At 44.5% G+C, this 23,018-nt stretch overlaps 2 protein-coding genes across 3 annotated transcripts in view; one reads left to right on the top strand and one right to left on the bottom strand.

Moving 5' to 3' along the window:
- LOC115169381 (sodium/potassium-transporting ATPase subunit beta-1-interacting protein 4) overlaps positions 1–10,423 on the top strand; it is a 101,476-nt gene extending 91,053 nt beyond the window's left edge. Inside the window, exons 6-7 of one of the 2 annotated variants that reach the window (XM_029724947.1) lie at positions 7,607–7,691; positions 9,845–10,423. In XM_029724947.1, the coding sequence (XP_029580807.1) occupies positions 7,607–7,691; positions 9,845–9,854 (95 nt within the window). In that variant the 3' untranslated portion in view covers positions 9,855–10,423. Of the gene's footprint in view, positions 1–7,606; positions 7,696–9,844 lie in introns of those variants that run through there. The other variant, XM_029724948.1, reaches the window with a different exon arrangement.
- A 4,348-nt stretch (positions 10,424–14,771) lies between these two features.
- Positions 14,772–20,941, bottom strand: LOC115169235 (baculoviral IAP repeat-containing protein 7-like). Its single transcript, XM_029724707.1, has 8 exons — positions 20,380–20,941; positions 19,446–19,545; positions 19,255–19,333; positions 19,045–19,090; positions 16,480–16,695; positions 15,639–15,704; positions 15,330–15,560; positions 14,772–15,233 (listed from the first exon to the last, which is right to left on the bottom strand). Exons 1-7 carry the CDS (start codon positions 20,927–20,929, stop codon positions 15,358–15,360), a joined length of 1,260 nt encoding a protein of 419 aa, XP_029580567.1. The 5' UTR covers positions 20,930–20,941; the 3' UTR covers positions 14,772–15,233; positions 15,330–15,357.
- Positions 20,942–23,018: the final 2,077 nt, after the last annotated feature.

Below are 23,018 nucleotides of genomic sequence, written 5' to 3'. Positions count from 1 at the left end.
TTGAGTGTGGTGACAACGGTTAGTATAATGCACATTTACAACGGTTGTACACACAAGTTTAGTGAGTGAGAGGAAATTGTGTGTGTTTGGGGCGGTTGGTGTCGCAGTACAACCACTTCTTTGGTGGAGATTCAGTTGCTGTGAATGTTTAGCCCATCAGCTCTGAGCGTCTCATAATCAATCACCCCTAAGTCATCCCCAGAGGGTGAGGAGGAGTCAACTTCAAAATGAGTCATTGACTTTTCCCTCACTGCTGTTTCCCTTTTGCCTTTGTTTTGCTGACCTCGGCGGCCCATCCATCCGTTGTGTGGACAGTTGGTACAGATACTGTCTGTGTAAGGGCGCAGGTGACAGGCGTTCACTTTGAAAAGCACACAATCACAGAGAGAGAAAGTGTCTGTGTGTGAGTGAGTGCTACATTTAATATATATATATATTTTATTGAACCTTTATTTAACTAGGCAAGTCAGTTAACAACACATTTTTATTTACAATGACGGCCTACACCGGCCAAACCCGGACGATGCTGGGTCAATTGTGCGCCACACTATGGGACTTCCAATCCGGGTTGTGATACAGCCTGGATTGGAACCAGGGCGTCTGTAGTGACGCCTCTAGCACTGAGATGCAGTGCCTTAGACCACTGAACCAGGGTCTGTAGTGACGCCTCCAGCACTGAGATGCAGTGCCTTAGACCACTGAACCAGGGTCTGTAGTGACTCCTCTAGCACTGAGATGCAGAGCCTTAGACCGCTGCACCAGGGTCTGTAGTGACTCCTCTAGCACTGAGATGCAGTGCCTTAGACCGCTGCACCAGGGTCTGTAGTGACTCCTCTAGCACTGAGATGCAGTGCCTTAGACCGCTGCACCAGGGTCTGTAGTGACTCCTCTAGCACTGAGATGCAGTGCCTTAGACCGCTGCACCAGGGTCTGTAGTGACTCCTCTAGCACTGAGATGCAGTGCCCTAGACCGCTGCACCACTCGGGAGCCACATGCATATATCTTTGTACAAATAGATTGCTGAGAACAACATGACTGAATACAAAAGGGGGAAAGAAAAGTAAAAAAGAGAAGTGGTCGATTCTTTCCTACTTTTAATTATTTAGTAGTTATAGTCTGATCCTTGCTGGCTGGCTGGTCGTGTAAATGGACAGCTGTTTTGAAGCACAGCTTCCATGCCCATCCTTGTTATTGTAATCAGCCCTGTGCATATGTACGTGTCTTCTTTTATTTTCAATGCCCCCCCCCCCCCCCCACACACACACAGACCATGTACCATGCTCCTATAATTTACACACTCATTTGAAGTGCCATATTAGACTGTTCCTTCAGTGAGCTCCCCACACTTCATCAGCATCTGTTCGCCCGCTCGGCTTTCCCTTTATTTTCTCTCCATCCTTCTCCTCGCTCTTCTCTCTTGCATCTTTCCCCCTCTCATTCTCTAAGCAAGTACAGGGAATGATTGTGTCAGGCTCCATTTTATATCTGTAAATGTAAAAGGAACTCTCTCTCTCCCTCTCTGTATGTAGTTCATGAAGGTGTATAAGTTAGGAGGTGTCTGGTCATTCCTTGCTGCCTCGTTAGGCCAGACTCTGTTCGATATCTTCCGGAATACCCCCATCACCTGAGGAAAGGAGGGATGTGAAGATGAATGGAAGAGTGAAAGAGCAGAAATAGAGAGATAGCACCTGAAGAGATGCGTTAGGAAGGGAGGGAGGTAGAGAAAGGGGGGGGGGGAGAAGCCTGCTGTGGGAAGAGAGAGTTCAAAGACTAAGCTCCTGAATATGTAATTTAGATGAGACATACATTCCTTTCACGCAAAAAGCCTCACAACAAAGACTCAGTGGACCAATGTAGGTTTAGAGTAGAATATACAAGCTTGCTTTAAGACAGTTAGGATAAAACTCACACTCAGACACACAAACACTCTCTCTCCGGCTAAGGGAAACCAGGAAGAACAGATCAGTGAGCATCACACTCCTCTCAAGGATCAGCTTCATGTCTCTCAGGCCTTATGTTCCTATTAACATAAGCTGGAGTGGGTGTGCACGTGCGTGTGCATGTGTATGTAACTGCAGGCATACATGTGTGCGCGTCCAGTTATCAGTATGAAGCAGACATCCAGGCAGAGCGAGTGGAGAGGAAAAGCCTCTCTGGAAAGTAGGTCAGAGAGTTATCCTAGTGTTAGCGTGACGGCTAACTGTGGCGCTCCTCTGTGCTGACTCACTGTTTCAGTAAATCCCCTGGAGGGAGGGAGGGAGGGAGGGAGGGAGGGAGGGAGAGGAAGGGAGGAAGGAGAGGTGAATGGATGTGTAACTCTGATAGGTAGAGACGTAGGGTGCGTTCGTAAATTCTCTCTGGCTATCCACTCCGATTTCAGAGCCCTCTCGTCTGAGTGTGACAGAGCGCAGAATAACTGATGAATTTACCAACTCTCAACACCTGTTGAATATGGCCGGTGTCATTAAACGTTGGCAAAAAAAAACGTAATTAAATTGTTTCCAGCAGCACAGTTACAGTCACCAACGCTCTGGATAACATGAAAACAGGCTAACCAGCTTTGCTAAGGGGGTTAAAATGATCAGTATGAAATGTTCTCTCATTTGTGTGTGGAAGTAGCTAGCAAGCTAGCCAACATTAGCCAGTTATCTTGGGTGCTTGACTGCCCTTGTGAGGTCAGAACTCTCGGATCAACCCTACTCCTCGGCCAGAGCGTACAGTGTGCTCTCTGAATGCTCCCAGAGCATAACGCTCTGAATTTACCAACGGACAATTTGACAACGCTCTGAATTTACGTGTGCCCAGAGCACACTCTGGCACTCCAGATTGAATTTACGAACACACCCATGGTGTTAGCATGGGCCACCGCCCCACTGTGCTTAGTCACTGTCTCAGTAAAGACCATACTCATCACCATCACAATGAGATCTGTCTGGGCAAGGAGGGTGCGAAGGAGGAAGGGAGTGACAGAAAGACAAAAAGAATGAAAGAAAGAAAGAAAGAAAGAAAGAAAGAAAGAAAGAAAGAAAGAAAGAAAGAAAGAAAGAAAGAAAGAAAGAAAGAAAGAAAGAAAGAAAGAAAGAAAGAAAGGAAGAGAGAAAGGAGGAAAGAAAGTGGGAGAGATGGCATGGGGTGAAAGTAATTAAGAGTTAGATGGATGGATGAGGGTAACAGAGCCAGAAAGAGAAATAGTTTGGGGGTGGAGTAACAGACATCAGGCAATGGAGGTAGGGGGAGCAATGTGCAAATAGAAAGAAAATGAGATGGATAAATTGGGACCCTCACATCCACACATGCTTATGATGAATTGTGTTTGAAGCCAATGGTCTGTAATGCAGTATCCAGCTCATCATTAGTTTATTGTCCGGTTTACATTTGTATGAACTTTATTGGCACACGGCCAATTTCCATTGATAGGAACTGTATTGGCAGGAGCTTGATTCCATAAGATTCTTTGTTAGTCTTCCCCATCATTCGTCCCAATGAATGCTGGTCACTATGTTACCATGGTGATGTGATGGACAGCTTCATTCCCTCAGTCACTCTTTGTGCCGGTGACAAAGTTAAACACATACACACACACACACTATCTCTCTCTCGCTCTCTGCCTCAGTCAGACAGTGAGCCTGTCATGGGTGTATCAAATCAAATTGTATTTGTCCCATGCGCCAAATAGACCTGACAGTGAAATGCTGACTTACAAGCCCCTAAACCAACAATGCAGTTTTAAGAAAAATAAGTGTTAAGAAAGTATTTACTAAAATAAACTGAAGTATAATAAAAAATATTGTAAAAAATATATAAAAAATAAGAAAACTGAAAATAACAAATAATATGTGTGTGTGTAAATGTGTGTGTCAGGGCTCCTGCCATGGCTGTGATTCTTACCATGACAAGATCCACAGAAAGACTCAGTAGCCTAGCCACTGTCATTGTCTCCCCTGTTTCTCTTTTGTTCCACTCTTTCCCTCTCACACTTTCTTCTTTCTGGCTCCCCATCCATCTCTCTCCTTCCGTGTTGTTTTTTCTTCTTTCTGGCTCCCCATCCATCTCTCTCCTTCCCTGTTGTTTCTCTTCTTTCTTGCTCCCCATCCATCTCTCTCCTTCCCTGTTGTTTCTCTTCTTTCTGGCTCCCCATCCATCTCTCTCCTTCTGTGTTGTTTCTCTTCTTTCTTGCTCCCCATCCATCTCTCTCCTTCCCTGTTGTTTCTCTTCTTTCTGGCTCCCCATCCATCTCTCTCCTTCTGTGTTGTTTCTCTTCTTTCTGGCTCCCCATCCATCTCTCTCCTTCTGTGTTGTTTCTCTTCTTTCTTGCTCCCCATCCATCTCTCTCCTTCCCTGTTGTTTCTCTTCTTTCTGGCTCCCCATCCATCTCTCTCCTTCCCTGTTGTTTCTCTTCTTTCTTGCTCCCCATCCATCTCTCTCCTTCCCTGTTGTTTCTCTTCTTTCTTGCTCCCCATCCATCTCTCTCCTTCTGTGTTGTTTCTCTTCTTTCTGGCTCCCCATCCATCTCTCTCCTTCTGTGTTGTTTCTCTTCTTTCTTGCTCCCCATCCATCTCTCTCCTTCCCTGTTGTTTCTCTTCTTTCTTGCTCCCCATCCATCCCTCTCTTTCCCTGTTGTTTTTCTTTTTCCACGCTGTCAGTCTGCCTCCCCCTCTCTTAGGATGAGGGTTCGATTCCCACGGGGGGCCAGTACAAAAAAATAAAAAATGATGTATGAAATGTATGCAAGTCGCTCTGGATAAGAGCGTCTGCTAAATGACTAAAATGTAAAATGTAGGATGTTATTGTGACAGATAGATGGTCTTTGTCTCTGTTAGTTAAGAATAGCCCCTGTGACGTTAAACATTTCCCTTCCGTAGTGAAACTAATCTCCTTATATTGCTCTGCGTAGTTATTTACTCCACATGAACACATTGACCCACATACCTGTCATATCTGGCATGCTTTCATGTCAAGGTGGTTCAGTCAACGCTGCTTGCATGATGGGTAACCTTGCTTGAGACCTGAAGACTTGTGTTTGCTCCCAGAGCTAATCTTTGGCTTTAGCTCAGTGGAATAACATCTGAGTGGTTTGGACAACGCAGGTTTAATACCTAGTCTTTAACGTTGGGATAAGTTAATTTCTCAATACTGTGCTGCACTCCACACTAAATTTGGAGAAGGTGAGCACCTTTACTTGATTTAAAGATATACTCCACTGGGAGAAATTGCCTCTCTAATACGATGAAAACGTACATTTCCTGGCCACTACTCTACACTGCCACATAGGTTAGTACATGTACCACTGGAACATAGGTTAGGACATGTACCACTGGAACATAGGTTAGTACATGTACCACTGGAACAGCACAACATCAGCTGTAGTTTTGCCATATTCAGTTTGGTACATTAATACATTACAGTTATATCACAACCCATGTCTCGCACAGTGTGATTTTTCCCAGTCACTATTTCTCTCAATCTTCCCCAACTCTTTATCTGTATAAGGGCACAAGGTGAGGCCCAAATGCAGACACAGGAGGCAGATGGTTGAGCTCCAATATCTATTATACCAAAAGGCAAAAGGCAGGTCAGGTCAGGACAGGCGAGAGTTCATAAACCAGGTCAGAGTCCAAACAGTACCAGGAGATAGGCAGGCTCGAGGTCAGGACAGGCGAGAGTTCATAAACCAGGTCAGAGTCCAAACAGTACCAGGAGATAGGCAGGCTCGAGGTCAGGACAGGCAGAGTGGTCAGGCAGGAGTTCAGTGAACAGGTCAGAGTCCAAACAGTAGAAGGGGATAGGCAGGCTCGAGGTCAGAACAGGCAGGGGTTCAATGATCAGGTCCGAGTCCAAACAGTACAAGGGGATAGGCAAGTTCGAGGTCAGGACAGGCGAGAGTTCATAAACCAGGTCAGAGTCCAAACAGTACCAGGAGATAGGCAGGCTCGAGGCCAGGACAGGTGAGAGTTCATAAACCAGGTCAGAGTCCAAACAGTACCAGGGGATAGGCAGGCTTGAGGTCAGGACAGGCGAGAGTTCATAAACCAGGTCAGAGTCCAAACAGTACCAGGAGATAGGCAGGCTCGAGGTCAGGACAGGCGAGAGTTCATAAACCAGGTCAGAGTCCAAACAGTACCAGGCGATAGGCAGGCTCGAGGTCAGGACAGGCAGAGTGGTCAGGCAGGCGGATTCGGCATCAGGACAGGCAAGGTTCAAAAACCAGGAGGGCTAGGAAAAAACAGAGACTGGGGGAAAATAGGAGCTAGGAGAAATGCTGGTTGACTTGGCAAAACAAGAGGAACTAGCACAGAGAGACAGGAAACAGGGATAAATACACCGGGGTCTAATGGGGAAAACAGGAGACACCTGGAGGTGGGTGGAGACAATCACAAAGACAGGTGAAACAGATCAAGGCGTGTCAATCTCTCTCTCTCCCTTTTCTTTCTCTCGCTCTGTGTCTTCCTGTTCTGCTATGTGGGAGGTCAAGGGTGGAGAAGATTATATCCATCATTATCTCCTAACCGTGTTTTACCTCGCACGGCTTGTCAAGGCAGGAGATGGAACCCTCACTGCCTGTTTGCAATGAGAAAATCACTGGTACAGAAAAGTCCAGGCCAACTGTGTGTGTTTGCTGTCCAGATCAAGTGTGTGTTTAACCTTTGTTCGTGTCAATCACCTTACTGGAGCTGCCACTTCCTGATAACTCAGGAAGAGGCTGAGAGGAAACTGAGAATCTCAAGGAGCCGGAATGGAGCCAGAGGAGAGGGACATGTTAGCTTGTCACTCCTCTTTATTGTTTATCTACAGATAAGTTGCCCTATCAGGAACTCTAGTCCCTACAATTTACTTTAAATATTATATTTGTCTATTTGAATCTCTCATAAAACAACTGTTCCAAGTGGAGCCGTTTTCTGGCCACTACTCAGTGTGTTTTTATTGAAGTGGAACCACTTCTGTCAGGATTAGTTATCTTCAAGATCCACCACCAAATGACTGTCCTGTTGTAACGAGCCAGTTTCACTGCACCCTGTCCTCTACGGTGTTTACATATCCATTGTGATAATACATGTGCATGCTGTTTTCACACACACTCCTTTAACCTAATCTCATTGACTCTGTGTCAGTGAAAAGTCTAAAAGTCCTTTCCCCTATTTCTCTCTCTCCCTCTCTCTGACTGTTTGCAGCGCTCTGTACTTTTTTTCGGAGTAAGTAAACAGAGAGTTGGTCTGTCACTTAGTGAAGGTCACCCTCTGTTTTTCAGCGATAAAGAGCTTATTTTGACAGCTGCCTGACTCTCGCCTCGTGCCCTGGGCTCACAGAAGTGTACCGCTACCTCAGATAGTCTATACAAATATGGAAAGTTCATTTTTGGATGTTGGATGTATTTGGAATGCCAACACTTGACCCCTCTCATACTGTAGGTCTAACTCTGTGTTTTGTAGCATTGGGCTGTTTTCTCTTTACTTTCATTTGCCATAATCAATATTGTTTTTATTTTGTGAATCCATATTTGTCATTGGATGTTGTTTTATTATTATTTATTTCTGCCTATCAATGTCTGCCTGTCTGTTATCTTCTGATTTCATTTGTCATTGTAGCATTTGATCCTTTTGTTTGCAGTTGATTTTGTTGGTGGATTTGACCCATTCCCTCTCTACCATGTCAATGAGAAACCATCCCATCTCCTCTTAAAGCCCATGTACCTGTAAGTAGTGTGTGTGTGTGTGTGTGTGTGTGTGTGTGTGTATGCATTTGTTCTTGTCTGTGTGTTTTTTATGTATGTGTGTGTGTGTGTATGCATTTGTTCTTGTCTGTGTGTTTTTTATGTATGTGTCAGCTATTATTTTTGTCTTAGTTTTCATTATATTAACAAAGGGAGTCTAGGCAGTACATACAGTGTTATGTATTCTAATAGCTCTTCTCATGTTTCTCTGAGCTAGGACTTTTACCATTGTGCTGAGAACTCTCTCTTGCGTGACTTTGTTTCTCGGCGGCTAGTCTTTGAGATTAATTAAGATGTAACTTATTCTTCGTTAACACAGTGTTAATTGGAATAAGCCCTTAATTACACCTGTCTAATAGTCCGTTTTCACCTAACAAGCACGTCATTAAAAATGACAGTAGATAAATGGTTCCATGGTGTGATGTCATAGGGGTATTTTATATGGTCCCAGAGAAAACAGGACAGAACTTTGGACATGTTCCTACTGTATATAGTACACTACTTTTGGCCAGTGATAAAGGTATGTGGCTCTGGCAAAAAAAGTTTATAGGGAATAGGGTGTCATTTGGGACATGTTGGTAAGTGTTAATACTTTTTCCTCACCAACACATCTGCTACTGTATGCCCAGTTAGGCTCCCGTTCTGGGTGCGTGAAATATTTACATTTTTTTTTTACATTTTAGTCATTTAGCAGACGCTCTTATCCAGAGCAACTTACAGTAGTGAATGCATACATTTCATACATTTCATACATTTTTTTTCCCGTACTGGTCCCCCGTGGGAATCGAACCCACAACCCTGGCGTTGCAAACACCAGGCTCTACCAACTGAGCCACACGGGAACGAGAAATAGGCTAGTGTGTGGGAGTCTAGAGTTGGGGTTCCTGTCTGATCCAGTTAACCATACACTTCAATACCTCAACACATCAACCCAGTGTGTTTTCATTAAAGATTAGCCAATATCAAATTCATAAATATTTGAATTGTACAGATTTTGTTATTGGGATTAAGAACATAACAACCGTATCATGGCAGACTATTCTTCTGTGACTCGTATAAACGTTCTTTCTGGTTCTGCTAGCTGTGTGGGAGAAGGAATAAGCCTGACTAGAGTAAACAACACTATTAAACCTGCTATATCTTGTCTGAAGGCTTAGGGGAATGTGTAGGTTTGTCATGTCATTGTGTGTGTGTGTGTGTGTGTGTGTGTGTGTGTGTGTGTGTGTGTGTGTGTGCGTGCGTGCGTGCGTGCGTGCGTGCGTGCGTGCGTGCGTGCGCGTGTGTGTGTGTGTGCATTTATGCATATAGACATACAGGTAACTGCCAAATAAAGGAAACAGAAACATATTTTTTAATAGGGCCACCACAAGCCGCCAGACGAGCTTCAACGCTCCGTGTCTGGAACCCTATAGGATGGATGCAACACTATTCTTCCATGATAAATTCCATGATTAGGTGTTTTGTTGATGGTGGTAGAAAACGCTTCCTTAGGTGCCACTCCAGAATCTCCCATAGGTGTTCAATTGGGTTGAGATCTGGTGGCTGCGACGGCCATGACATATCATGACACATCAGCAAGTTGAGCAGTCTTCATCACTGAAGCTCCTGCTAAACTTGCCCCAACAATCACCCCTCTTTCTAAGTCCCCGAGATCTCTTCTTCTAGTCATGGTAGCCTAAATAATGGGCAACTGGGCATTTTATACATGACCCTAAGCATGATGGGATGTAAATTCCACACCTGTGTGCAAGCACCTGCTTTCAAAATACTTTGTGTACCTCATTTAGTCAAGTGTTTCCTTTATTTTGGCAGTTACCTGTAGAAATACCATGGATTGGAGGTTCTCTGCCTTTTAGCCACCATCACAGCTTCCATTGGAATGATCTATTCAATTATGCAGGAAACTTAATAACAATGTGGGCAGTGGCGTCAGTCTTTTAATTTCCCTTAGCCCAAATGGAAGTGTTATTAGCCTGCAGGACATCTCTCCTGATAGCGTCATCATCTCTGTTGCAAATGAGACAGAAGGAATCCCCTCCTCCAGCACTAGGGAAATAAAGCCTAGATAGTAAATGTACTGGAAATCATGTGTGTTCCTCACCCACTCACTGTCTTCTGTGTTCTATCACCTCCAGGTCTACGTAAATAGGGCAGAAGACAACATTCCAGGTTCCGATGGAAACAAAGTGGCTGCTCTGACTGACACAACAACAGTCCGAGAATTCACTGGGGCAGGCCAGACATTCCTCTGATTCTCTACATCTCTTCAGTACTTTAAGCATGTACATTACTGGTGCTCTGCTTAATAATGACTGTACTTCCCAGTTCTGTTCTGTTGTTAGTGGGAGGGATGGAGAGGAAGGGGTAATTACAGTGTAACATGGGCCTGATCTCTTACTGTGTACTCAAATATAAATTATTTATCTAGAACTACAAACGGCATCCGACAACAGAGACGTACAGTACCTGCTGTCAATGGCTGTATTTCTGTCCATTGTTCTATCAGAACTAGTGATCTATCTATAGATCATAGCTATATATACAGTACCAGTCAAAAGTTTGGACACCTACTCATTCGAGGGGTTTTCTTTATTTTTACTATTTTCTACATTGCAGCATAATAGTGAAAATATTGATGCTATGAATTAACACATATGGAATCATGTAGTAGCCACCCTTTGCCTTGATGACAGCTTTGCACACTCTCACATTCTCTCAACCAGCTTTACCTGGAATGCTTTTCTAACAGTCTTGAAGGAGTTCCCACATATGCTGAGCACTTGTTAGCTGCTTTTCCATCACTCTGCAGTCCAACTCATGCCAAACCATCTCAATTGGGTTGAGGTCAGGTGATCTTGGAGGCCAGGTCATCTGATGCACCACTCCATCACTCTGCTTCTTGGTAAAATAGCCCTTACACAGCCTGGAGGTGTGTTGGGTCATTGTCCTGTTGAAAAACAAATTATAGTCCCAATAAGCTTCAACCAGATGGGATGGCGTATTGCTGCAGAATGCTGTGGTAGCCATGCTGGTTAAGAGTGCCTTGAATCCTAAATAAATCACTGACAGTGTCACCAGCAAAGCACCATCACATCTCCTCCTCCATGCTTCACGGTGGAAACCACACATGTGGAGATATTCCATTCACCTACTCTGCATCTCACAAAGACATGGCGGTTGGAACCAAAAATCTCTAATTTGGTCTCATCAGACCAAAGGACAGATTTCCACCGGTCTAATGTCGATTGCTTGTGATTCTTGGCCCAAGCAAGTCTCTTCTTCTTATTGGTGTCCTTTAGTAGTGGTTTATTTACAGCAATTCAACCATGAAGACCTGATTCACGCAGTCTCCTCTGAACAGTTGATGTTGAGATGTGTCTATTACTTGAACTCTGTGAAGCATTTATTTGGGCTGAAATTTCTGAGGCAGTTAACTCTAATGAACCTATCCTCTGCAGCAGAGGTAACTCTGGGTCTTCCTTTCCTGTGGCGGTCCATGTGAGAGCCAGTTTAGCATATTGCTTGATGGATTTTGCGACTGCACTTGAAGAATCTAAAAGTTATAGACATTTTCCAGATTGACCTACCTCCACTGTCGTTTCTCTTTGGTTATTTGAGCTGTTCTTGGCATAATATGGACTTGGTCTTTTACCAAATAGAGCTATCTTCTGTATACCACCCCTACCTTGTCACAACACAACTGGCTCAAACTCATTAAGAAGGAAAGAAATTCCACAAATTAACTTTTAAAAAGGCTCACCTGTTAATTGAAATGCATTCCAGGTGACTACCTCATGAAGCTGGTTGAGAGAATGCCAAGAGTGTGCAAAGCTGTCATCAAGGCAAAGTTACTTTGAAGAATCTCAAATATAAAATAGATTTTGATTTGTTTAACACTTTTTTTTGGTTACTACATGATTCCATATGTGTTATTTCATTGTTTTGATGTCTTCACTATTATTCTACAATGTACAAAACTGTAAAAATAAAGGAAAACCCTGGAATCAGTAGGTGTGTCCAAATTTTTGACTTGAACTGTATATATGTATATACACACACATATAAACTTGTGTGAACCCGACAGTTCAGCCTTCCTCCTGTTCTCTGGTCTGAAAGGCCTCTCTGTCTGTGGCTTTGTGGTTTGGAGTGTTTTTATGGCTTGGTCTCAGATCCTCACTCTTAGGCTGAATTACAGTTAAGCCTGTGGAATGGAATGAACTATTGTGTTCTGCTGTTTACTTGAGGCCAGGATCTGTGCACATAAATACACAGGCAAAGCAGTAAGAGGTAGGGAGGGAAGGGGGGGAAGGAGTGGGAGACGGGGGTGGGAGGTAGGGAAACAAAGCAACCAAACCTACAGGGGCTTCAGTCAAAAATAGAACCAGAAAAAAAAAGAATCATAGAACACAAGATGGAAAATGAGTTTGAGTCAGGGTTTTGAAATGCAAACTAAACAACAACAACCTCATAACAGAGATAGCTTAAGGTATTACACAGGCAATAATGTTTGAGTCAAAGTTTTTGTTAATCTAGTCTTACTTACAGTGATGTGACTGGTCTTGATATACCGTGTTTCAGTAGACTGAATCTTAAAACTGTGGAGAGGGATGGAATGAAAGGAAAAACTGTTTATCTGTAACCATTGTTTTACAGTTATTGGTGTGGAGCTTTGAGGTTTGTGTCAGGATTTAGATGTGTCTTGAAGCCCCTGTCCAAAAACCCAACTGCCTCCAACTGCTGTGACGGTAGGGGTTTGATCATAAGTCATACACTGTGGCCAACTGTACTTCTTATCCAAAATAGTATGCGATATGAGAGGTAGTTTGTCTACATTTCCCCTCCATGGCATACAAAGGTATTGAATGGAGTGTAAATGGTTTTAAGTAGCACAAATATAGCAAAGCAAGAAGACCGAGCTGTACTGTACACCACTTGTTTTCTCTATCAATCCATCTATAGATCGATGATTAAACTGTGATACATTTTAATCGTTTTTTTTCCATAGCATGTTTGAATGGGTTTTGTATGATAACCGTGGATATTCTGTATTATACGGTAATAATCTATTGTATGTTCGGGTCTCTGTGGGTTTGGGGAGCAGTTATCCCACAATTCCAATAGACATAAACTATTTTGTCCAAACTTTAAGATGGGGGATATTTCTTGAGTATTTGGACTTTCTGTTACAGAGTGTGTAACTGCCAGGGTCTTTGGCTGTGTCAATTTATGAGTAGAATGGAGTTGCCACTAGACACTAATCTAAGGTGTGTTTTGTGTTTCATCCCTCATTAAGATTTGAGAAGGGGCAAGTGATCCTAGATCTGTGCCTAAGAGCACCTAATCTACCTGGACTGTCCACCTTCTGCCTTAATCTTCCTGTGTACCACTACTGCCCCCTGCTGTTGAATGTAGTCATGTACTGAATAGGTTTCTGTTCTGGACAAAGCCCTCTGCTTTGTCATTTAGGGTTTCATGGCATACTATTGATTGATAAGATATAATAAACCATTTAGGTTATGTTCCATTGGCCTACTGGACCCCATAGGAAGGTCCAGTGTACTACCCTGCATGTGTGTATGCCTATATCTCACTGTATACTTCTTTATCTCTATGTTATCCACTCAGTCTTATACTTGACGCCGTTCAGAAGAACAAATGTATTTCTTTGTTCCAACTGAAGCCTCTACATTTATTTGCATCATTTGTCTTGATGCAATCTGCTGTGGCATGAATGTGATGAATACCCTTGTTAAATCAAAGCTTGTTTTCTACTTAATCAAAAGAGCCTTGAACACAGCACATATGAAGACTGGAATTTGGTTCGGTCTCATGTTTCCAGTACCTGATCCACACCTTATCCCCTTGTGGGCTTGATAGACAGGCTTCTGAGCTGATGATATTCAAATCACAGCTGTCTCTCAACTGATATTGGCTTCATATGAATGCTTTTGCAGAACAGTGGTAGTGGCTTCAGTGATGGTGCAAAAATAATGATGGTAAACTATGGACCTTGTTCCAAATGATATCCTGAAGTAGTGCACTATATAGGGAATAAGGTTTAATTTGAGATGTAAATGTAACATTTCAGGACAGTGCAACGTTACAGAAGATTCAGATATAGATGTATTGTGCAATAGACATCATTCTGTCATAGATAATGCCAACTCTATGCATTACATTTCTATCTATAATACTCTGTTGCACTCCAATGAATAAACCCCAAGCTTATCAATACCAAGCCATGGCTGCCTGTCAATACTTATGAACAAAGGACCAGATACACTTTATTAACTGTAACCAGGATCATTACCAACAGTGAACACACACTGCACATTGTCTTGATAAAAGAAAATATGTTTAGACACCTAAAATAACTTAATTTATAGGAACAGTTTTTTCCTTTCAATGCAATACAGCCCCTGCAACAGGGAATGGAAGAGCCATACCTGGCATTAGTTAGTCAGAGCCTATTGTGGTCGTGTAATGGATACCACTGAAAAAAAAGTCCACTTTGTAGATAATTGTTTTTCTTTGTATAGGAGAGTGAGGGGGAAAGCTTTTTGTATTTCTCTTTATTTTGTGTCCTCTGTAGCCCTCTTCATGTGACTCAATTATGTAATCATATTTGTCCAAACCTGTGCTGTGTTCAATTGTGTAAATAGCAGTTTGTTAATAAAAAAATGTACTTTTTCTCCCCAACTTTGTGGTTTCCAATTGATAGTTAGTCTTGTCCCATCGCTGCAACTCCCGTACCAACTTGGGAGAGGCAAAGGTCGAGAGCCATGCGTCCTTCGAAACACGACCCTGCCATGCCTCATTGCTTCTTGACACACTGCTCGCCCAACCCGGAAGCCAGCCGCACCAATGTGTCGGAGGAAACACTGTACAACCGGCGACTGTGTCAGCGTGTATGCACCCGGCCCAGAGTCGCTAGAGTGCGATGGGACAAGGACATCACGGCCAGCCAAACCCTCCCCTAACCCGGACGATGCTGGGCCAATTGTGTGCCACCTCATGGGTCTCCCGGTCGCGGCCGGCTGCGACACATCCCAGGATCGAACCCGGATCTGTAGTGACGCCTTAAGCACTGCGATGCTTAAGACCGCTGCGCCACTCGGGAGGCCAAATTATGTGTACTTTTAATAAACCGATTCTGGGTCATTTGTTTTAGGGATTATTCATATTTTGTACAAATACTAACTGTAATCTGATGTGCAGTTGGACTGATACGTTTGCTCTCCTAGTTGATCTCTGTAAACACCAATAATGAGATTGGAAATGTGTTTACTGTATAAAAATAAATATATTCTTCTATTCCAGCCAAAAAGAAGCCATTTTGATTTTGGAGGTTATTTTAAGCAGGGCAAATCAACAGCGGAGCAGTGTTGAGGTTAGGAGAATGGGTCTGTCAGGCATCTAAAATACAGGGGACATTTTCACACAATTCTCACAGCACCTATAGAAAGATGAGCCGCCCCGAGGGGTTGTAGAATCTTTCTTCATTTGTCAAAGGCAAACAAAAGCCTAAAAGTGAAACAAGGATATTGTGTGTTGGTGTATTAGGTATACTTTAGGGCAATCTTGTCATACAAATATACACACATGCACACTCCGACTCACACAAGGGTCTTGTACTTGAATGTGGCTCTCAGGACATGAATGCTCGGACGCTGCCTCTGATGGTGGCTCTGCAGATGGGGCAGTGACGCAGGCTGGCAGCACAGTCGCTACACACCACCAGGTGACCACAGGGGATGAAGACGATGGATACCAGCTTGTCCATACACACCTTACATGTCCGCTCCTCCTGCAGCTGACGCAGGAGCTCCTCAGGGGTGGGGTCTCCCACTGCTGAAATACAAATATGAATTTACGTGTGTGTGTGTGTGTGTGTGTGTGTGTGTGTGTGTGTGTAATATGACCTCTGACCTTTTTCTCTGATGGGTGTCTGTGTCCTGACCCCTCCTGCACTGGGCCCCTGTCTCTCCACCGGCTCTGATGGGACAGAAAACACAAACAGTAAACAAGGGTGAGACACATGGTTACACACGGTAACATGACCTATTTATATTGTTAACAAGAGTCTCCATTTGTTGTTTCTCTGTGTCAATCCAATCAATTCAGATGCACGAGAATATCAAAGGGTTGTGTAAAAATATGAATGTGGTCAACATCAGAGTTGAAAATACCAACATTGGTCTCAGCAGGCTATTTTTAGGGTAAAAGTGTAATTACAAAGGTTTAGGCTGTTTATTAAAGTTATGGCCTTTACCCCAGCTCTGTGGGTCCCTGGACTCTACCCAGCCCATAACCATCTGCTGGTCCCTACCTCAAGACAAGTACTTCATCCACTACCAGGGTATATATTAGCAGCACCTGCCTTGGTATAGCTCACAGGGGTTTGTAAGGGTCAATCCCTAGACATTTGCCCTATCTAAAAGAACCCATTGCCACCCATATGGAAAAAATACATGAATTTCACATGTGATCACGTGAAGTGTTTCAAGAACATGATTTAATGTGATCACAGGTGATCTTATGTGAAGTTGATGTGATAACGTGACAACATGTAGAACAACATGTGATAACATGAAACTACACATGTGAACACGTGATCACATGCGAAGGGTTCCAAAAACAAGTTTCCACGTGAAAGTGACTATGCAGTTTTTCTGTAATTGCCTTACCATGTGCTTTGAGCATCAGGAAGCTCTATGTAAATCCAATCCATCATTCTTAATATAATCATTACCATGATCACCATCCTCACCCTGGACTCTGCTCTGCAGCCCCCTGGTCCTGTCCTCCTCCTCAGCAGCCAGTACGTCAGTGACCAGGTCAGACACGGAGGTGTAGTGCTGGCCGGTCAGCAGGTACTTGGTCTGGACCAGACTCTCCACCAGGCCAGCCTCAAACCCCATCTGGAGCACGGTCTGGACCACAGGAGACAGCATGACTGAGGGTGTGCCCAGACCACCCACCACGTCTGACAGAGGGGAGGAGATGCCGGGAGAGGGATCAAAAGAAAGAGGGAAGAGAGGAATAGAGGGTGGGGGAGAGAAAAAAGAAGACAGGTGTTAGGTGGGAAGTGGGGAAAAAGATAGAGTAATATATACTGCTCAAAAAAATAAAGGGAACACTTAAACAACACAATGTAACTCCAAGTCAATCACACTTATGTGAAATCAAACTGTCCACTTAGGAAGCAACACTGATTGACAATAAATTCCACATGCTGTTGTGCAAATTGAATAGACAACAGGTGGAAATTATAGGCAATAAGCAAGACACCCCCAATAAAGGAGTGGTTCTGCAGGTGGAGACCACAGACCACTTCTCAGTTCCTATGCTTCCTGGTTGATGTTTTGGTCACTTTTGAATGCTGGCGGTGCTTTCACTCTAGTGGTAGCATGAGACGGAGTCTACAACCCACACAAGTGGCTCAGGTAGTGCAGCTCATCCAGGATGGCACACCAATGCGAGCTGTGGCAAGAAGGTTTGCTGTGTCTGTCAGCGTAGTGTCCAGAGCATGGAGGTGCTACCAGGAGACAGGCCAGTACATCAGGAGACGTGGAGGAGGCCGTAGGAGGGCAACAACCCAGCAGCAGGACCACTACCTCCGCCTTTGTGCAAGGAGGAGCACTGCCAGAGCCCTGCAAAATGACCTCCAACAGGCCACAAATGTGCATGTGTCTGCTCAAACGGTCAGAAACAGACTCCATGAGGGTGGTATGAGGGCCCGACGTCCACAGGTGGGGGTTGTGCTTACAGCCCAACACCGTGCAGGAGGTTTGGCATTTGCCAGAGAACACCAAGATTGGCAAATTCGCCACTGGCGCCCTGTGCTCTTCACAGATGAAAGCAGGTTCACACTGAGCACGTGACAGACGTGACAGAGTCTGGAGACGCCGTGGAGAACGTTCTGCTGCCTGCAACATCCTCCAGCATGACCGGTTTGACGGTGGGTCAGTCATGGTGTGGGGTGGCATTTCTTTGGGGGGCCGCACAGCCCTCCATGTGCTCGCCAGAGGTAGCCTGACTGCCATTAGGTACCGAGATGAGATCCTCAGACCCCTTGTGAGACCATATGCTGGTGCGGTTGGCCCTGGGTTCCTCTTAATGCAAGACAATGCTAGACCTCATGTGGCTGGAGTGTGTCAGCAGTTCCTGCAAGAGGAAGGCATTGATGCTATGGACTGGCCCGCCCGTTCCCCAGACCTGAATCCAATTGAGCACATCTGGGACATCATGTCTCGCTCCATCCACCAACGCCACGTTGCACCACAGACTGTCCAGGAGTTGGCGGATGCTTTAGTCCAGGTCTGGGAGGAGATCCCTCAGGAGACCATCCGCCACCTCATCAGGAGCATGCCCAGGCGTTGTAGGGAGGTCATACAGGCACGTGGAGGCCACACACACTACTGAGCCTCATTGTGACTTGTTTTAAGGACATTACATCAAAGTTGGATCAGCCTGTAGTGTGGTTTTCCACTTTAATTTTGAGTGTGACTCCAAATCCAGACCTCCATGGGTTGATAAATTGGATTTCCATTGATTATTTTTGTGTGATTTTGTTGTCAGCACATTCAACTATGTAAAGAAAAAAGTATTTCATAAGATTATTTCTTTCATTCAGATCTAGGATGTGTTGTTTAAGTGTTCCCTTTTTTTTGAGCAGTGTATATAGAGAGAGTTTCACTGAAAACAAATAGCGCTGAAAAAAAATATTTCTAACCGAGGCAATCTCTCTCCATGAGAAAACCTAAAGAGATATGTGTGTTCAAGCAAAAGCAATTACCTTTTCCCACTCCTGTAAAAAAAAGATGGATAGCAGTGCAGATTCAGCAAAAGGATGTGATGACAAGTGTGAGCATTCTATCATTTGATAAACAGCCCAGTAGAGAGAGCAGTACCCCAGGGTGTGTGACTTGATAGAGTAGGCGATCCAGGGCCCCACATCACCTCTCTGACACACATTTATCCACAGGAAGAAATTCACTTTTCAATGATGCTCTAATAGCTAAATTGAAAAGCACCACTGAGGGATGCATCTGTTCTTCTGCCTGTTCTCTAAAACAGCTGAAACAAGCAGTATTTGTGATTATCCAGCTACATTCACATGATTAAGGTCCCACTTATGAAATACTACATCCTCTTAGTCTGCAGCCAAGGGGAAGCAGCGTATTCGTTTCCAAGGCAATCCATATTTATTGTGTTTGTTCAGCACAGGTTAACACATGGGGCGGATTACCCTGTAATTTCATTTGTGGGTGGTCAAGAGAATGAAGTGGATGTAATGTAAGTTTCAATGTTTAATTTGTATTCTGGGACTCACCATTTTCTGAAGTAATTTCTTGGGACACCGGTGTCTGTGATCCACCCTGGAAAACAAATCCGCCCTCAGGATCTATTCTGTAAGTGCCCTAACACACTGCAGCGACCACAACGGTTATGATGGCACATTATGAATATGCAAATGATTTTTTAATTTTGGTATATCAATGTATGAGAGTGAAGGACAACACTGAGGGATAAAGGTAGTTACCACAGTCTCTCTGTGGAAGTGGGTAGCCTGGATATTGCTGACATAGTCACGTCCTCTCGTCTGGATCAGGAAGTCACATCTGAGGAAAGAAAGAAGTAGCCTATTGACCCAGCCGCACCGTGGACACAGGGTCAAAGGCATTACAGAATGCCTTTGTACAGGTTGTGTGTGTTGGTGCTGTTGTGTGTTACCGTGGGAACCACTTGGCGTGCTCCTGCCAGGGGTCATCTCCAGGTTCCCAGTTCCTCAGCCCTCCGTCACAGTAAAAGCATTTCACGTTGTCACCGTGGCCTGGGAGTGTGAGGGACACAGACCAAGTATTATCACAGCACTTTACGTATCATTATCACTGACACAAAGAGTTTACCTGAATATTAGACACACACTAAAGGAACACATTTTCTCTCTCTCTTCCTCTCTCCCTCCCTCTACCTCGCTCTCTTTTTCACACACACACACAAACAAACAAATAAACAAACACATGGACATATACATACAAATACACTCACACCCACACAAACATACACACATATGCATACAATACACACAGACAGAAAACAGTATGTGTTTGCTGTCCATGTGTACACAAACACAATGAGACAAATGTTCACAATGATACACACCCAAAACATTCCTGCTGTGAGGATGTGGATTGTATTATTGTATTTCCAAAACTGAATTCCAAACAAAGGAAAAGTAGTTTCTCTAATTCTCTCTCATAGTCGCTTTAATTTCAAAAGCTTTAAATACCACAACAGTCTAAGCATTACAGCGATGGTATTTTCTCCTTTACGCAGTCCGAGTCCTGTCCAGCTTTTTCTGTCCACAAATACATGACTCAGCGTCACTATTGTCACATGAACTCACACACAAAGACTGGAAACTCGTAGTGACCACTGTTCCACTACCCTGCTATTTCTGAATATAAAATAGCAAATGCGTAATTGCCAAGGTGTGCTTAACTTTATCCAAAAGCAAAGCTTCAACAAACATTAATGGGACTTTACAGGTAACCAAAAGCAAGAAGTAAGTTTTTAAACGTACCCAACATAATTCAGAAAAGTTCAGAAATTCAGAAACAATTCACAACACACACTGTCACCATCAACAATGACTATTGCGTACCTGTGTAGAAGAATCCTGCCCTCGCCAGAATATCGGGCTGGACCGCAGCACCCATGGGCCAGTTGTGGAAGGTGGTGAGCCGGGATTCCTCTAACTCCATCTCAGGGTAGACAGCCTGCCCGGCCGTTCCCTGGTCGTCCACGGTCATCCTCTGGAGCTGGCTCAACAGCTGGCCGTCCACGGAGTCAGAAGGGGACCCGGAAACGACAAACAGCGGGATATTCCCAACAGCTCTACCCTGCACAAAACTACAGGTGGGGAAGTGCCTCTTGTGTTCGACGATCGGACTGTCCCCATGGACCCAGTACCTCAGGATCCCTCCGCAACAGAAGCACTGGACCTTATCCTCGGGCCCCAGAAAATAGAATCCCGCTCTGGCCAGGTTCCCCGCGGTGACTGGTGTGTCCCTCCGCCAGTTTTCAAAAGTTCGAAGCCGCTCCTCTTCGCCTCGCATCTGGGGCTTCTCCAGAATATAAAGCATCTCGCTCCTGTAACCCGTCATCCTGGGACTTGTGGTGTCTTCTTTTTCCTTCGGTCCTGTGCCAGTCATCCCCTTTCTGTTCCATAGTGGACTGTGCGTGTGGAAGCGCAGAGCGCACAGTGCTGGACATATATTCCCTGCAGCTGTATGAAGGGATTGCGCAGTAAGGCACATCGGGCAGCGTTCCAGAACTCACTCAACAGATGCCAGAAAGCAGTCAGTCCCATGCGGTCAAACCTCGCAGCTGCAATCTGTACTCATGGGTAGACATGATGTAGTAAATGTAAATCTGAAACACTCCAATTAGTATGATATGTTACATTTCGTATGGTATGTATTAATTTATAGATGTCCATCATACATTTCGTATGATATGTTACGTTTTGTATGGTATGTATTAATTTATAGATGTCCATCATACATTTCGTATGATATGTTACGTTTTGTATGGTATGTATTCATTTATAGATGTCCATCAAACATTTCGTATGATATGTTACGAATTGCAATTTGTACAATATGTTACAAATTGCAATTCATACCGTATGTTACGAATTTGCAAAATGTACACTGCTCAAAAAAATAAAGGGAACACTTAAACAACACATCCTAGATCTGAATGAAAGAAATAACCTTATGAAATACTTTTTTCTTTACATAGTTGAATGTGCTGACAACAAAATCACACAAAAATAATCAATGGAAATCCAATTTATCAACCCATGGAGGTCTGGATTTGGAGTCACACTCAAAATTAAAGTGGAAAACCACACTACAGGCTGATCCAACTTTGATGTAATGTCCTTAAAACAAGTCAAAATTAGGCTCAGTAGTGTGTGTGGCCTCCACGTGCCTGTATGACCTCCCTACAATGCCTGGGCATGCTCCTGATGAGGTGGCGGATGGTCTCCTGAGGGATCTCCTCCCAGACCTGGACTAAAGCATCCGCCAACTCCTGGACAGTCTATGATGCAACGTGGCGTTGGTGGATGGAGCGAGACATGATGTCCCAGATGTGCTCAATTGGATTCATGTCTGGGGAACGGGCGGGCCAGTCCATAGCATCAATGCCTTCCTCTTGCAGGAACTGCTGACACACTCCAGCCACATGAGGTCTAGCATTGTCTTGCATTAGTAGGAACCCAGGGCCAACCGCACCAGCATATGGTCTCACAAGGGGTCTGAGGATCTCATCTCGGTACCTAATGGCAGAAAAGCTACCTCTGGCGAGCACATGGAGGGCTGTGCGGCCCCCCAAAGAAATGCCACCCCACACCATGACTGACCCACCGCCAAACCGGTCATGCTGGAGGATGTTGCAGGCAGCAGAACGTTCTCCACGGCGTCTCCAGACTCTGTCACGTCTGTCACATGTGCTCAGTGTGAACCTGCTTTCATCTGTGAAGAGCACAGGGCACCAGTGGCGAATTTGCCAATCTTGGTGTTCTCTGGCAAATGCCAAACGTCCTGCACGGTGTTGGGCTGTAAGCACAACCCCCACCTGTGGACGTCGGGCCCTCATACCACCCTCATGGAGTCTGTTTCTGACCGTTTGAGCAGACACATGCACATTTGTGGCCTGTTGGAGGTCATTTTGCAGGGCTCTGGCAGTGCTCCTCCTTGCACAAAGGCGGAGGTAGCGGTCCTGCTGCTGGGTTGTTGCCCTCCTACAACCTCCTCCACGTCTCCTGATGTACTGGCCTGTCTCCTGGTAGCGCCTCCATGCTCTGGACACTACGCTGACAGACACAGCAAACCTTCTTGCCACAGCTCGCATTGATGTGCCATCCTGGATGAGCTGCACTACCTGAGCCACTTGTGTGGGTTGTAGACTCCGTCTCATGCTACCACTAGAGTGAAAGCACCGCCAGCATTCAAAAGTGACCAAAACATCAGCCAGGAAGCATAGGAACTGAGAAGTGGTATGTGGTCTCTACCTGCAGAACCACTCCTTTATTGGGGGTGTCTTGCTTATTGCCTATAATTTCCACCTGTTGTCTATTCCGTTTGCACAACAGCATGTGAAATTTATTGTCAATCAGTGTTGCTTCCTAAGTGGACAGTTTGATTTCACAGAAGTGTGATTGACTTGGAGTTACATTGTGTTGTTTAAGTGTTCCCTTTATTTTTTTAGGCAGTGTTACGAATTCCAATTTGT

This window comes from Salmo trutta, chromosome 31 (genome assembly GCF_901001165.1).
Source record: "Salmo trutta chromosome 31, fSalTru1.1, whole genome shotgun sequence".
Taxonomy (NCBI): Eukaryota; Metazoa; Chordata; class Actinopteri; order Salmoniformes; family Salmonidae; genus Salmo; species Salmo trutta.
The sequence above is the reverse complement of the archived record's forward strand: the minus strand, read 5'-3'. Positions and strand labels throughout refer to the sequence as shown.